Genomic DNA, 14,096 nt, shown 5'->3' on the forward strand with positions numbered 1-14,096 from the left:
GCAAATGCCACCTCATTTCAATGAAATGACATTAAACCAATGTGGAATGGACATTGAGTTGACATCGGAGCCCAGTGGGACGAGGCATTTAGACGGGACGCAATTTCACATGACTGTATATGAGGGAGCCTGAAGTGAATTATGAGTTTGTTTCCATTCCCAGTAGTTTGGAACGAAGCATTTAGAGTCACTTTGCATTTGTTCATCAGTGGAATAAACATACTCTCGCCACTTTCATGGGAGTAAATAACTAGGAAGGAGGAAGTAGAAATTCTCCGGCATGAAAAGCAGCACCACACGTTATTCCATCATCTCACCCAAACTGCTCTCGCACGTCAACGAACATCTGGGTAGCCTGGCGCTAAAATACAAGCGGTTCTATTTTTTCTGACGCTTGACGAGCTGCAAGTCCCGCTTCTCCCATCTTCTCATTGGTTTTTAGGAGCAAATACCCACGTGGGTGATTGAAATATGACCTGAGGTCCACACTCCAGTCCAGTTGGTGGTGGTAATGCACCTTAAAGTTGGTTACCAACCGCCATATAAAGTCCACAGAAGAAGCCTGAAAGAGGAGAGATTACTAGAAACTAACTAGGTTTCCCCTTTCGATCTGTGGATTAATTGTGGGAGCAGAGAACACATGATTTGGTGTGACTCAAAACGGGTCCAAATTCTACAAAGATACAAGAAAAAAAAGGACCTTGTACATTTCAGGTAAGATAACAACCCAGTGCTTATACCTCAGGACAAATTAGCCAGCGACAGCAAGCTAGCTAGCTAAATGCCCATGAGTGTTTCATGTACTGCATTTCGACCTGTCGCCAAATTAATATAGTTGGTTCAGAGATTGTTTTGATATTTCAACCGACGTGTCCTTTTCTGCAGGTGCATGGTAAGAGTTGAAGAAGATGAGGAAAAATAAGAAACGCTCACACTGCTCTTGATAAGATCACTGCTCTTTAATAAGCTTTACATATCGACCTCAAGGCCTTTGTCAGAGCTGATGAACAGGTGCATCTTATTAAAGAGCAGTGATACTATCAAGAGTAGTGTGAGGGTTTCCTATTTTTTCCAACCTGCGTATCCTGATCGCGTCTGGTGGCGCACAGGGACACACACACGACAGCATGTAAGGAGTCTGGTTCCACTTCACTCTATATACAGTTGAGGTCGGAAGTTTACATACACTTAAGTTGGAGTCATTAAAACTCGTTTTTCAACCACTCCACACATTTCTTGTTAACAAACTACCGTTTTGGCAAGTCGGTTAAGGACATCTACTTCGTGCATGACACAAGTAATCTTTCCAACAATTGTTAACAGACAGATTATTTCACTTATAATTCACTCTATCACAATTCCAGTGGGTCAGAAGTTTACATACACTAAGTTGACTGTGCCTTTACACAGCTTGGAAAAGTCCAGAAGATGATGTCATGGCTTTAGAAGCTTCTGATAGACTAATTGACATCATTTGAGTCAATTGGAGGTGTACCTGTGGATGTATTTCACAGCCTACCTTCAAACTCAGTGTCTCTTTGCTTGACATCATGGGAAAATCAAAAGAAATCAGCCAAGACCTCAGAAAAAAAATAACATAACCTGACAGGCCGCTCAGCAAGGAAGAAGCCACTGCTGCAAAACCACCATAAAAAAGCCAGACTACGGTTTGCAACTGCACATGGGGACAAAGATCATACTTTTTGGAGAAATGTCCTCTGGTCTGATGAAACAAAAATAAAACTGTTTGGCCATAATGACCATTGTTATGTTTGGAGGAAAAAGGGGGTGGCTTGCAAGCCGAAGAACACCATCCCAATCGTGAAGCACGGGGGTGGCAGCATCATGTTGTGGGGGTGCTTTGCTGCAGGAGGGACTGGTGCACTTCACAAAATAGATGGCATCACAAGGAAGGAGAATTATGTGGATATATTGAAGCAAACTCTCAAGACACCAGTTAAGTTAAAGCTTGGCCGCAAATGGGTCTTCCAAATGGACAATGACCCCAAGTATACTTCCAAAGTTTTGGCAAAATGGCTTAAGGACAACAAAGTCAAGGTATTGGAGTGGCCATTACAAAGCCCTGACCTCAATCCTATAGAACATTTGTGGGCAGAACTGAAAAAGCATGTGAGAGCAAGGAGGCTTACAAACCTGATTCAGTTACACCTGCTCTGTCAGGAGGAATGGGCCAAAATTCACCCAACTTATTGTGGGATGCTTGTGGAAGGCTACCCGAAACGTTTGACTCAAGTTAAACAATTTAAAGGCAATGCTACCAAATATTAATTGAGTGTATATAAACTTCTGACCCACTGGGAATGTGATGAAAGAAAAAAAAAGCTGAAATAGATCATTCTCTCTACTATTTTTACTAGGATTAAATGTCAGGAATTGTGAAAAACTGAGTTTAAATGTAGTTGGCTAAGGTGTATGTAAACTTCCGACTTCAACTGTATGAATCCCAAGTGGAGTTGATTCAGAATTGATTCAGCTAATGTCATACATTTTCTGTTTAGCACAATAATTTATCATTCGGTGAAATTAAATAGATTAACTGTTTTCCATGTAGTTTTATGAGCCTTGTGTTCTTAAATGACTCCCTTCCTCTGTTCTCTCCTTCCTCTGTTCTCTCCTCCCTCTGTTCTCTCCTCCCTCTGTTCTCTCCTCCCTCTGTTCTCTCCTCCCTCTGTTCTCTCCTCCCTCTGTTCTCTCCTCCCTCTGTTCTATCCTTCCTCTGTTCTCTCCTCCCTCTGTTCTCTCCTTCCTCTGTTCTCTCCTTCCTCTGTTCTCTCCTTCCTCTGTTCTCCCCTTCCTCTGTTCTATCCTTCCTCTGTTCTCTCCTTCCTCTGTTCTCTCCTCCCTCTCTTCTCTCCTCCCTCTCTTCTCACCTTCCTCTGTTCTCACCTTCCTCTGTTCTCTCCTCCCTCTGTTCTCTCCTCCCTCTGTTCTCTCCTCCCTCTGTTCTCTCCTCCCTCTGTTCTCTCCTCCCTCTGTTCTCTCCTTCGCCTGTTCTCTCCTTCTTCTGTTCTCTCCTCCCTCTGTTCTCTCCACCTTCTGTTCTCTCCTCCCTCTGTTCTCTCCTTCGCCTGTTCTCTCCATCCTCTTTTCTCTCCATCCTCTTTTCTCTCCATCCTCTGTTCTCTCCATCCTCTGTTCTCTCCTTCGCCTGTTCTCTCCTTCGCCTGTTCTCTCCATTCTCTGTCCTCTCCTTCCCCTGTTCTCTCCATCCTCTGTTCTCTCCTTCTGTTCTCTCCATCCTCTGTTCTCTCCTTCCCCTGTTCTCTCCATCCTCTGTTCTCTCCTTCTGTTCTCTCCATCCTCTGTTCTCTCCTTCGCCTGTTCTCTCCATCCTCTTTTCTCTCCATCCTCTGTTCTCTCCTTCTGTTCTCTCCATCCTCTGTTCTCTCCTTTGCCTGTTCTCTCCTTCACCTGTTCTCTCCATCCTCTGTCCTCTCCTTCCCCTGTTCTCTCCTTCTTCTGTTCTCTCCTCCCTCTGTTCTCTCCACCTTCTGTTCTCTCCTCCCTCTGTTCTCTCTTTCGCCTGTTCTCTCCTTCGCCTGTTCTCTCCATCCTCTTTTCTCTCCATCCTCTGTTCTCTCCTTCTGTTCTCTCCATCCTCTGTTCTCTCCTTCGCCTGTTCTCTCCTTCGCCTGTTCTCTCCATCCTCTGTCCTCTCCTTCCCCTGTTCTCTCCATCCTCTGTTCTCTCCTTCTGTTCTCTCCATCTTTGTTCTCTCCATTCTCTGTCCTCTCCTTCCCCTGTTCTCTCCTTCCCCTGTTCTCTCCATCCTCTGTTCTCTCCTTCTGTTCTCTCCATCTTTGTTCTCTCCATTCTCTGTCCTCTCCTTCCCCTGTTCTCTCCATCCTCTGTTCTCTCCTTCTGTTCTCTCCATCTTTGTTCTCTCCATTCTCTGTCCTCTCCTTCCCGTTCTCTCCATCCTCTGTTCTCTCCTTCTGTTCTCTCCATCTTTGTTCTCTCCATTCTCTGTCCTCTCCTTCCCCTGTTCTCTCCATCCTCTGTTCTCTCCTTCTGTTCTCTCCATCTTTGTTCTCTCCATTCTCTGTCCTCTCCTTCCCCTGTTCTCTCCATTCTCTGTTCTCTCCATTCTCTGTTCTCTCCATCTTTGTTCTCTCCATTCTCTGTCCTCTCCTTCCCCTGTTCTCTCCTTCCCCTGTTCTCTCCTTCCCCTGTTCTCTCCTTCTGTTCTCTCCATCTTTGTTCTCTCCATTCTCTGTCCTCTCCTTCCCCTGTTCTCTCCATCCTCTGTTCTCTCCATCCTCTGTTCTCTCCATCTTTGTTCTCTCCATTCTCTGTCCTCTCCTTCCCCTGTTCTCTCCATTCTCTCTCCTCTCCTTCCCCTGTTCTCTCCATTCTCTGTCCTCTCCTTCCCCTGTTCTCTCCATCTTTGTTCTCTCCATTCTCTGTCCTCTCCTTCCCCTGTTCTCTCCATCCTCTGTCCTCTCCTTCCCCTGTTCTCTCCATCCTCTGTCCTCTCCTTCCCCTGTTCTCTCCTTCCTCTGTCCTCTCCTTCCCCTGTTCTCTCCTTCCTCTCGTTACTCCTGCTCTTTTTCATTTCCTTTTGCTCTTCAAATCTTTTCCCTTTCTCTCTTGCTCTTTCTCTCCAACCAATCTCTCTCTTTCTCCATCTCTTTCTTACTCCATCTCGCACTTTCCCTCCATTTCTTTCCCTCTGCCTCGCTCTCTCTCCTCTCTCTCTCACCCTCCATCTCTCTCTGCCTTGTTGCTCATTTTTAAATCTATGAATTTCTGAACATCATTTCGCTGGTTTTTCCTGAGCCTCGGGTGGACATTCTCATTCCATCCCTTCTCTTTTTTCACCTCGTTTGCTCTGCTCCCTCCTGAGTGAGCAGTGGAGATGGGATGTGAGGTGACAGTGTGGTCCAGGAGGTTAGGCCAACAGGGGGATGGGAACGAAGGGCACGATGGGCACACAGGCATGGGGAGGGGAGAGGCGTGGGCACTGCACTACACTGAGCTCACAGGGCACCCCTGCCAAAACGGGCCGGAAGGTCAGTGCCAGTCCAATTTCATTCCCACGCACGGCATGACTACGGGGCACGTTGTGATACAGTACCTTTCCCCTTTAAGGGTCCGTGCTACAGAATTAGCCATGCTGCCTGTCCCTTTAAGAGGCTGTGCTGTGATGCTCGGGGTTACTGTGCCTTCTCCTGTAAGACACTGTGTTGTTAAAATCTATCCTCAACTGTCCATTCAAGAGGCTTGGCTGGTGAAAACAGCAGCACTTTTGCCTTGAGGGCACCTTTGAGGGCACCTTTGAGGGCAGCACAGACAGAAGGAGAGAGGAGTAGTCTACAGCCTTCCTCCACCACAACGCCCTGCACTCTCTCTCCATCTCCCTCTCCATCTCCCTCTCCCTCTATCTCCCTCTCTATCTCCCTCTCCCTCTCCCTCATACACTCTCTCTCAATTCAATTCAATTTCAGTTCAATTTAAGGACTTTATTGGCATGGGAAACACATGTTAACATTGCCAAGGCAAGTGAAGTAGATAATAAACAAAAGTGAAATAAACAATCAAAATGAACAGTAAACATTACACTCACAGACGTTCCAAAATAATAAAGACATCTCTCTCTCTCTCTCTCCCTCTCTCATCCCCCCTCAGAGCAGTATGGCTCTGTGGCTCCACTCTTCCTGTAGGTTTTAGAGCTCCTCTGTGTGTGTGTGTGTGTGTGTGTGTGTGTTTACCCTCAATGTGTGAACATGCAGCGTGCAAATGTGAACTCTAACCTCTAATTCCCTTCAGAGGACATTTGCCGACAACATTACAGAAAACGCACCAACAAAGCTCTAATATAATGAATACAAAACTCTGATCATCAAACGCAGATCTGGTTAGGTATAATGGCGCTTTCACAGTGTCCTGCACATGTGAATGCGCAGGCGATTTGAGCCAAACAAGCAATGAACTGCTTTGTTAGACAGCCTAATAAAGCAGAATCTCTTTTGTTTTTTTACAAATCACATTTTTCGGGATTAGTTCAAACAGTGAATCTATCATGCTCCGTAACATGGTAGGCTTTTTGAAATATCCAATCTGATTTGGAATATTTTCTCTCTGCTCTCTCTTGGAGGGTGGGGGTTTGAGACTCGGCACCGGGTGCATGAAACAAACCAGTCAGAGGGCATGTGATGGAAATAATTGTCTCCCCTCAACGGTCACCTCTAAAACACTCCCCCCTCCTCCTCTCTGGATCTTTCCCTTCAGTCACCAGAATAGCACAACTATCTTCAAGGGCATTTCGTTCCCTTCGTAAACACTCGAACCCTTTAAGAAGATATGAAACTAACCCCTCCAGCATGTTCCTATATGGAAATAACTATTCCCCCCCCTCCCGGAATGTCTCCTCTCTGTCAGGTGCGGCAGGAGCATCATCTTACCTCCAGGGCTCTCCTCTTGCTAGTGAGCAGCTTGGCGATGTCTCGTGCCACCCTCTCCACCAGGTCCTTGGGATTGTTCCTCTTGATGTCAAACTGGCTCTTCTTCTCATTGTAAATCTACAAAAGGGAACACAGGAGTCAAAGGTCAGTTCAAAATGGCTGTCAGTTGATGAGCTGGGTCATAGTAGCCCATGTTCATTTTGAACGTGGCACGAAAACACTGGCCATTGCTATGCTGTCCATTTTCAGCATAGTACATACTTGGCAGGTCATTTACTGTAGCTAATAGGACAGAACTGTCCTTTATCGAACAGTGTAACCAAACCAACTGAGGTTTGTGGGGTAATATCAAGCCAGCCACTAACTACAAACACAAGCTAAATATCCATGATCCATTAGTGGAAAGGGATGACAAATACAATAGGGAGAGACAAAGACGGAGGCTTGTGACCAGGGTACAGACAGCCAACCAGAAGCCAGAATCATGACAGATGTTTGGCCACACAGAGAGGCTGTGTACAACCTCATGGGCTCTGGCCAAAAGCAGTGCTACCCTATAGGCTATGGGGATGTAGGATTCCAAAAAAATGCACTTGGGAAGATTATCCTCCTCTCCCAGAATCTTCTGTTTCACCTGACTCAGCCGTCCTCAGCAGCAGTCCTGGGTCGGGGCTCTGGCAGGCAGACAGACAAACAGGCTCTGTGGTCCACAGCAGGCCACATCCCTTGGGTTTAACACTGATCCTGATTGCCCTATAAGACACTACTGCACTGTTCGTCAACAAGGCACCCACTCACACCGCAAAACCACCCTCACTATGCGTTGGCGGGTTTGCAGTAGGGACTATTTTGTGAACACGTTTCATGTACCTGTTATGTGATTAGGCTGTGATTAGGCTGTGTACAGCACATGTGTGTGTATTATGGAGCAGCCCCCTTGCCTCATTCAAGGCAATGTGTGGGAATGTGCTTTACATACACTCTCTTGATTGGTGCATTAATCAAAGTGAAACACAAGCACATAAGTCTGATTTACTTCCTCTGTTACTTCCTGAAAAGGGGTGGACGGGGTAATATAGATCTATCGCTGACATGAGCTATTTTTCCGGTGAGATTTACGTGTTTGGCGTGCAGTGATTAGAAGAGGAAAATGCCAGCCTCCATCACCCATGATCTATCTTTGTCAGGCTAAAAGGTGGGTGGGCAGAGAGCCAGCCAGTAGCAGTCTCCTCTCCCTCCCCTGGCCCTCATGGAGATGAGCCAAGAACAGGCACCGACCATGCCAACTAAACACTTTAGCTAGATTACCTATAGTGGTCTTGTGTCTGTCCCCTGATAGATTACTGTTAGGTTACAAAGGCAGCCATTTTATGGTCAAGGAGATTTTGTATTGAACCTGGATTTAACCAGAAAGTCCCATTGAGGTCAGAATAGCTCTTTCCCAAGGAAGATCTGAACATACTGCTCATTCAAGGGTTTTTCTTTATTTGTACTATTTGCTACATTGTAGAGTAATAGTGAAGACATCGAAACTAGGAAATAACACATATGGAATCATGTAGTAACCAAAGAAGTTTGAAACAAATCTAAATATATTTTATACTTGAGATTCTTCAAAGTAGCCACCCTTTGCATTGATGACAGATTTGCACACTATTGGCATTCTCTCAACCAATGCATTGCAATTAACAGGTGTGCCTTGTTAAAAGTTAATTTATGGAATGTCCTTACTTTCCTTATTAATGTGTTGGAGCCAATCAGTTGTGTTGTAGGGGTGGTATACAGACGACAGTCCTATTTGGTAAAATACTAAGTCCATATTATGGCAAGAACAGCTCAAATAAGCAAAGAGAAATGACAGTCCAGCATTACTTTAAGACATGAAGGTCAGTTAATACGGAAAATGTAAAGAACTTTGAAAGTTTCTTAAAGTACAATCGCAAAACCCATCATGCCTATGATGAACCTGGCTCTCATGAGGATCGCAACAGGAAAGGAAGAATCAGAGTTACCTCTGCTGCAGATAAGTTCATTAGAGTTACCAGCACCTCAGATTGCAGCCCAAATAAATGCTTCACAGAGTTCAAGTAACAGACACATCTCAACATCAATTGTTCAGAGGAGACTGCGTGAATCAGGCATTCATTTAAAAAATATATATATTTCACCTTTATTTAAACAGGTATGCTAGTTGAGAACAAGTTCTCATTTGCAACTGTGACCTGGCCAAGATACAGCATAGCAGTGTGACACAGACAACAACACAGAGTTACACATGGAATAAACAAAACATACAGTCAATAACATACAGTAGAACAAAATAAAACAAAAAGTCTGTATACAGTGAGTGCAAATGAGGTAAGTTAAGGAAATAAATAGGCCATGGTGGCGAAGTAATTACAATATAGCAATTAAACACTGGAATGGTAGATCGGCAGAAGACGAATGTGCAGGTAGAGATACTGGGGTACAAAGGAGCAAAATAAATAAATACCAGTATGGGGATGAGGTAGGTAGATAGGTGGGCTGTTTACAGATGGTCTATGTACAGGTACAGTGATCTGTAAGCTGCTCTGAAAGCTGGTGCTTAAAGCTAGTGAGGGAGATGTGAGTCTCCAGCTTCAGAGATTTTTGCAATTCGTTCCAGTCATGGGCAGCAGAGAACTGGAAGGAAAGACGACCAAAGGAGGAATTGGCTTTGGGGGTGACCAGTGAGATATGCCTGCTGGAGCGCGTGATACGAGTGGATGCTGCTATGGTGACCAGTGAGCTGAGATAAAGCAGGGCTTTACCTAGCAGAGACTTATAGATAACCTGTAGCCAGTGGGTTTGGCGACGAGTATGAAGCGAGGGCCAACCAACGAGAGCATACAGGTCGCAATGGTGGGTAGTGTATGGGGCTTTGGTGACAAAACGGATGGCACTGTGATAGACTGCATCCAGTTTGTTGAGTAGAGTGTTGGGGGCTATTTTATAGATGGCATCACCGAAGTCGAGGATCGGTAGGATGGTCAGTTTTACGAGGGTGTGTTTGGCGCATGAGTGAAGGATGCTTTGTTGCGATATAGGAAGCCGATTCTAGATTTAATTTTGGATTGGAGATGCTTAATGTGAGTCTGGAAGGACAGTTTACAGTCTAACCAGACACCCAGGTATTTGTAGTTGTCCACGTATTCTAAGTCAGAGCCGTCCAGAGTAGTGATGCTGGACGGGCGAGCAGGTGCGGGCAGTGACCGGTTGAATAGCATGCATTTAGTTTTATTTGCGTTTAAAAAGCAGTTGGAGGCCACGGAAGGAGTGTTGTATGGCATTGAAGCTCGTCTGGAGGTTAGTTAACACAGTGTTCAAGGAGGAGTCAGAAGTATACAGAATGGTGTCGTCTGCGTAGAGGTGGATCAGAGAATCACCAGCAGCAAGAGCGACATCATTGATGTATACAGAAAAGAGGGTCGGCCCGAGAATTGAATCCCGGACAACAGGCACTCTGATTTGATACACTGAACTATATCAGAGAACCAGGCGAGGCAATCATTTAAGAAACCAAGGCTGTCGTGTCTGCCAATAAGAATGTTGTGATTGACAGAGTCGAAAGCCTTGACCAGGTCGATGAATACGGCTGCACAGTAATGTCTCTAATCGATGGCGGTTATGATGTCATTTAGAACCTTGAGCGTGGCTGAGGTTGCACCCCATGACCAGCTCTGAAACCAGATTGCATAGCGGAGAAGGTATGGTGGGATTCGAAATGGTCAGTAATCTGTTTGTTAACTTGGCTTTCGAAGACCTTAGGATAGATATAGGTCTGTAGCAGTTTGGGTCTAGAGTGTCACCCCCTTTGAAGAGGGGTATGACCACGGCAGCTTTCCAATCTTTGGGAATCTCAGACGATACGAAAGAGAGGTTGAACAGGCTAGTTTTAGAAAGAGAGGGTCCAGATTGTCTAGCCCGGCTGATTTGTAGGGGTCCGGATTTTGCAGCTCTTTCAGAACATCAGCTATCTGGATTTGGGTAAAGGAGAAATGGTGGGGGCTTTGGCAGGTTTTCATGGTCAAATTGCTGCAAAGAAACCACCACTAAAGGGCACCAATAAGAAGACGAGACTTGATTGGGCCAAGAAACATGAGCAATGGACATTAGACAGGTGGAAATCTGTCCTTTGGCTGATGAGTCCAAATTTGAGATTTTTGGTTCCAACCGCCGTGTCTTTGTGAGATGCAGAGTAGGTGAACGGATGATCTCTGCATTTGTGGTTCCCATCGTGAAGCATGGAGGAAGAGGTGTGATGGTGTGGGGGTGCTTTGCTGGTGACACTGTCTGTGATTTATTTAGAATTCAAGGCACACTTAACCAGCATGGCTACCACAGGAATCTGCAGCGATACGCCATCCTATCTGGTTTGCGATTAGTGGGACTATCATTTGTTTTTTATAAGGACAATGAACCAACATACCTCCAGGCTGTGTAAGGGCTATTTGACCAAGAAGGAGAGGGACGGAGTGTTGCATCAGATGACCTGGCCTCCACAAATCACCCGATCTCAACCCAATTCTGATGGTTTGGGATGAGTTGAAGAACAGCAGAGTGAAGGAAAAGCTGCCAACAAGTGCTCAGCATATGTGGGAACTCCTTCAAGACTGTAGGAAAAGCATTCCTCATTAAGCTGGTTGTCAGAATGCAGAGAGTGTGCAAAACTGTCGTCAAGGCAAAGGGTGGCTACTTTGAAGAATATATCAAATAAAATCTGCAATATATTTTGATTTGTTTAACACTTTTTTTGTTACTACATGATTCCATAGGTGTTATTTGATAGTGTTGATGTCTTCACTATTATTCTACAATGTAGAACATAGTAAAAAATAACCTTTGAATAAGTAGGTGTCTGAACTTTTGACTGGTACTTCAAATACAGACACAGGTTTTCTCTCCTTGAAGTTTTAAAACAGACGGGTGTTTCTATTCCCCAGTTTTTTCTGTTCCCGTGCTTCAAATACCCACCCAGGAGAAGTCATTAGCCTGCACTGTGTAACTCACCAATGCACTGACACACACATACGCACGCATGCACGCTCGCACACACGCATGCACACATAAACCCCACAAGTAATTAGCCCCAGTGCAAGATGAGGCAACCCTCACAGCCACAGACCAATAATCAGGTGGGCACGTGTGTTCGCGTGCGCGCACAGACACGCCATTTGAGAGGAGGGCTTTTCTCAAGGTGGTATAAGCCATTAGCGGAATCTTATTAAAGCATAAAGCAAGAGCGAAGTTTGCTCTGCTCCATTGACAGACTGCAAACCCCTGGCTCTTTTTAAGTGATGCATTTTCCAAGTCGATTTTAAAAACCATGTCAAATTTGTTTTTAAATCAATATGCATTCCCTTAATGTGCGGCGGTGCTCTGTGGGCCTGCTCTTCCTCACTGAGATTCATGGGAATCGTACAGCCGCTATTACAGACACAGTCTTAACACTCAGATAGTTTGGAGACGTGCTTCAGAACATTAACAAACAAAAAAGTGAATAAGGTCAACCTGCATCAATATCCTTCCAGCTTTTGTATTTTATTATCTTCTTTTTCATGAGATATATTCATTATAACTGCACTCTTAGAAGAAAACAGATTGTGCTATCTAGAACCTAAAAGTGTTTGGTTTTCGCCAGACATAATGGGACCCATCTGTCACGCCCTGATCTGTTTCACCTGTCTTTGTGCTGGTGTCCAACTCCCTCCAGGTGTTACCCATCTTCCCCATTATCTCCTGTGTACTTATACCTGTGTTCTCTGTTTGTCTGTTGCCAGTTCGTCTTGTTTGTTCGAGTCAACCAGCGTTTAGTGTCTCAGCGCCTGCTTTTTATTTTGTCTTCTTTTTTTTATTTTCTTACCCTCCTGGTTTTTGATCTTTGCCTGTCCCGACCCCGAGCCTGCCGACCTGTACCTCTGCCCCCCTCTGGGTTACCGATCCCCGCCTGACCCGACCGTGAGCTCTGGCTGTCGTCTGGTACCGTTACCCGACCTCTGGTTTTCTGACCCCTGCCTCGACCTGTCTGTTGCCTGCCCCTGTTAGAAGATGAAACTACTGTTCATTCAACGTGGTCTGCATCTGGGTCTTCGTTCATACCTGATACCATCTTGCCCACAAAGTGGACTCAAGTTTTCCCACAAAGCACCTGGAAGCACCTGGACAATCCTCAAGACTTTTGGAAGAATGGACAAATGAGTCAAAATGATCACTTTTTTTGGACAACATGGGTCCCATTATGCCTGGCGAAAACCAAACACTGCATTCCACAGTAAGAACCAACGGTCAAGCAGGGTGGTGGTATTGGGGATGCTTTTCTGCCTAAGGACCTGGACAACTTAATAGAAGGAAGCATGATTCTGCGCTGTATCAGAGAATTCTACAGGAGAACGTCAGGCCATCCGTCTGTGAGCTGAAGCTGAAGTGCAGCTGGGTCATGCAGCAAGACAGTGATCCAAAACACACAATCAAGTCTACATGAAAACGTCTAAAAAGGCAACACATATGACATTTTGTATTGAGAGAATTGAGATGTTGTGACAGGACTTGAAAAAGCCGTTCAAGCTTGACAGCCCACAAATGTCGCTGAGTTAAAGCGTGGAAGAGTGGACCAAAATCCCTCCACAGCAATGTGAGAGACTGATCAACAACTACAGGAAGTTTGAGTCATTGCAGCTGAGCGTGACACAACCAGTTGTTGAGTGTAAGGGGGGCAATTACTTTTTCACACAAGAGCATTGGGTGTTGCATAACTTTGTTTATGAAATAAATGAAATAAGTATGTAATTGTTGTGTAATTTGTTCACTCAGGTTCCCTTTATCTAATATTAGGATTTGGTTGAGAGATCTGATAACATTCAGTATCAAAAATATGCAAAAGTAGAGAGGGGGCAAACACGTTTTCACAGCACTAGAGAAACATTTCTACACAGGGTTCTACATGGAACCTGAAAGGATTCTATTTGGAACCAAAAAGTCCTTAGACTGCAGCTAGCACCCTCTTCTGGAAGCCACATACACACAGCATATTGCACCATGTCGTATGTCTCACTAGACTACTATATCTATAGCTGAATCGATGGGCACAAACCTGTCTGTTTGTGTGCTTGTAGTGTGCTCCCACTGCAACGCCGCGATAACAGATCCATGGAAACAAACAACGTAGGATTGTGTTGTATTGTGCTCACAGCTCTGACAGATGCTAGCACCATAGAGAGCTAGATCTAGGTACTGTATCTCTAGAGAGAGAGAGAGAGAGAAATTGCACCCTATTCCCTATGTATACAATGTAGTGCACCCTAAGGGCCCTGGTCAAAAGTAGTGCACTACATAGGGAATCGGCTGCCATTTTAGGAAACACCAATGGTCATTACAGCCTCCACTAGTGGGATAAGAGGCTTTTACAAAAATGTGATGGGTATTGTGTTGTCAACCATACAGAGTTCTAAACCAGTGGCTGCTGGGAACGTTCATTATAGGTGACAGACGTAAGTGATTGACATCTCGTGGTAATACTCTGGGCACGACCGGCTTAAAACGTCGGCAACTAGGAGTCTGAGATGATTGACCACCACTGAAGACCTTTGAGAACAAAAGCCTCAGTGAGATGATGTCTGAGAGCTTTTTAGAGGTTGACTTCAGCTAGGAGAC

General features: G+C 45.1%; 1 protein-coding gene across 3 annotated transcripts in view; it reads right to left on the minus strand.

Annotated features, from left to right (window-relative positions):
* Positions 1 to 14,096, minus strand: part of LOC139413315 (voltage-dependent calcium channel subunit alpha-2/delta-2-like) — a 271,347-nt gene that overhangs the window by 213,204 nt on the left and 44,047 nt on the right. For all 3 annotated transcript variants that reach the window (XM_071160533.1, XM_071160532.1, XM_071160534.1), the window contains exon 3: positions 6,426 to 6,542. In XM_071160533.1, the coding sequence (XP_071016634.1) occupies positions 6,426 to 6,542 (117 nt within the window). The remainder of the gene's footprint in view (positions 1 to 6,425; positions 6,543 to 14,096) is intronic.

The sequence above is a fragment of the Oncorhynchus clarkii genome, chromosome 7 (genome assembly GCF_045791955.1).
Source record: "Oncorhynchus clarkii lewisi isolate Uvic-CL-2024 chromosome 7, UVic_Ocla_1.0, whole genome shotgun sequence".
Taxonomy (NCBI): Eukaryota; Metazoa; Chordata; class Actinopteri; order Salmoniformes; family Salmonidae; genus Oncorhynchus; species Oncorhynchus clarkii.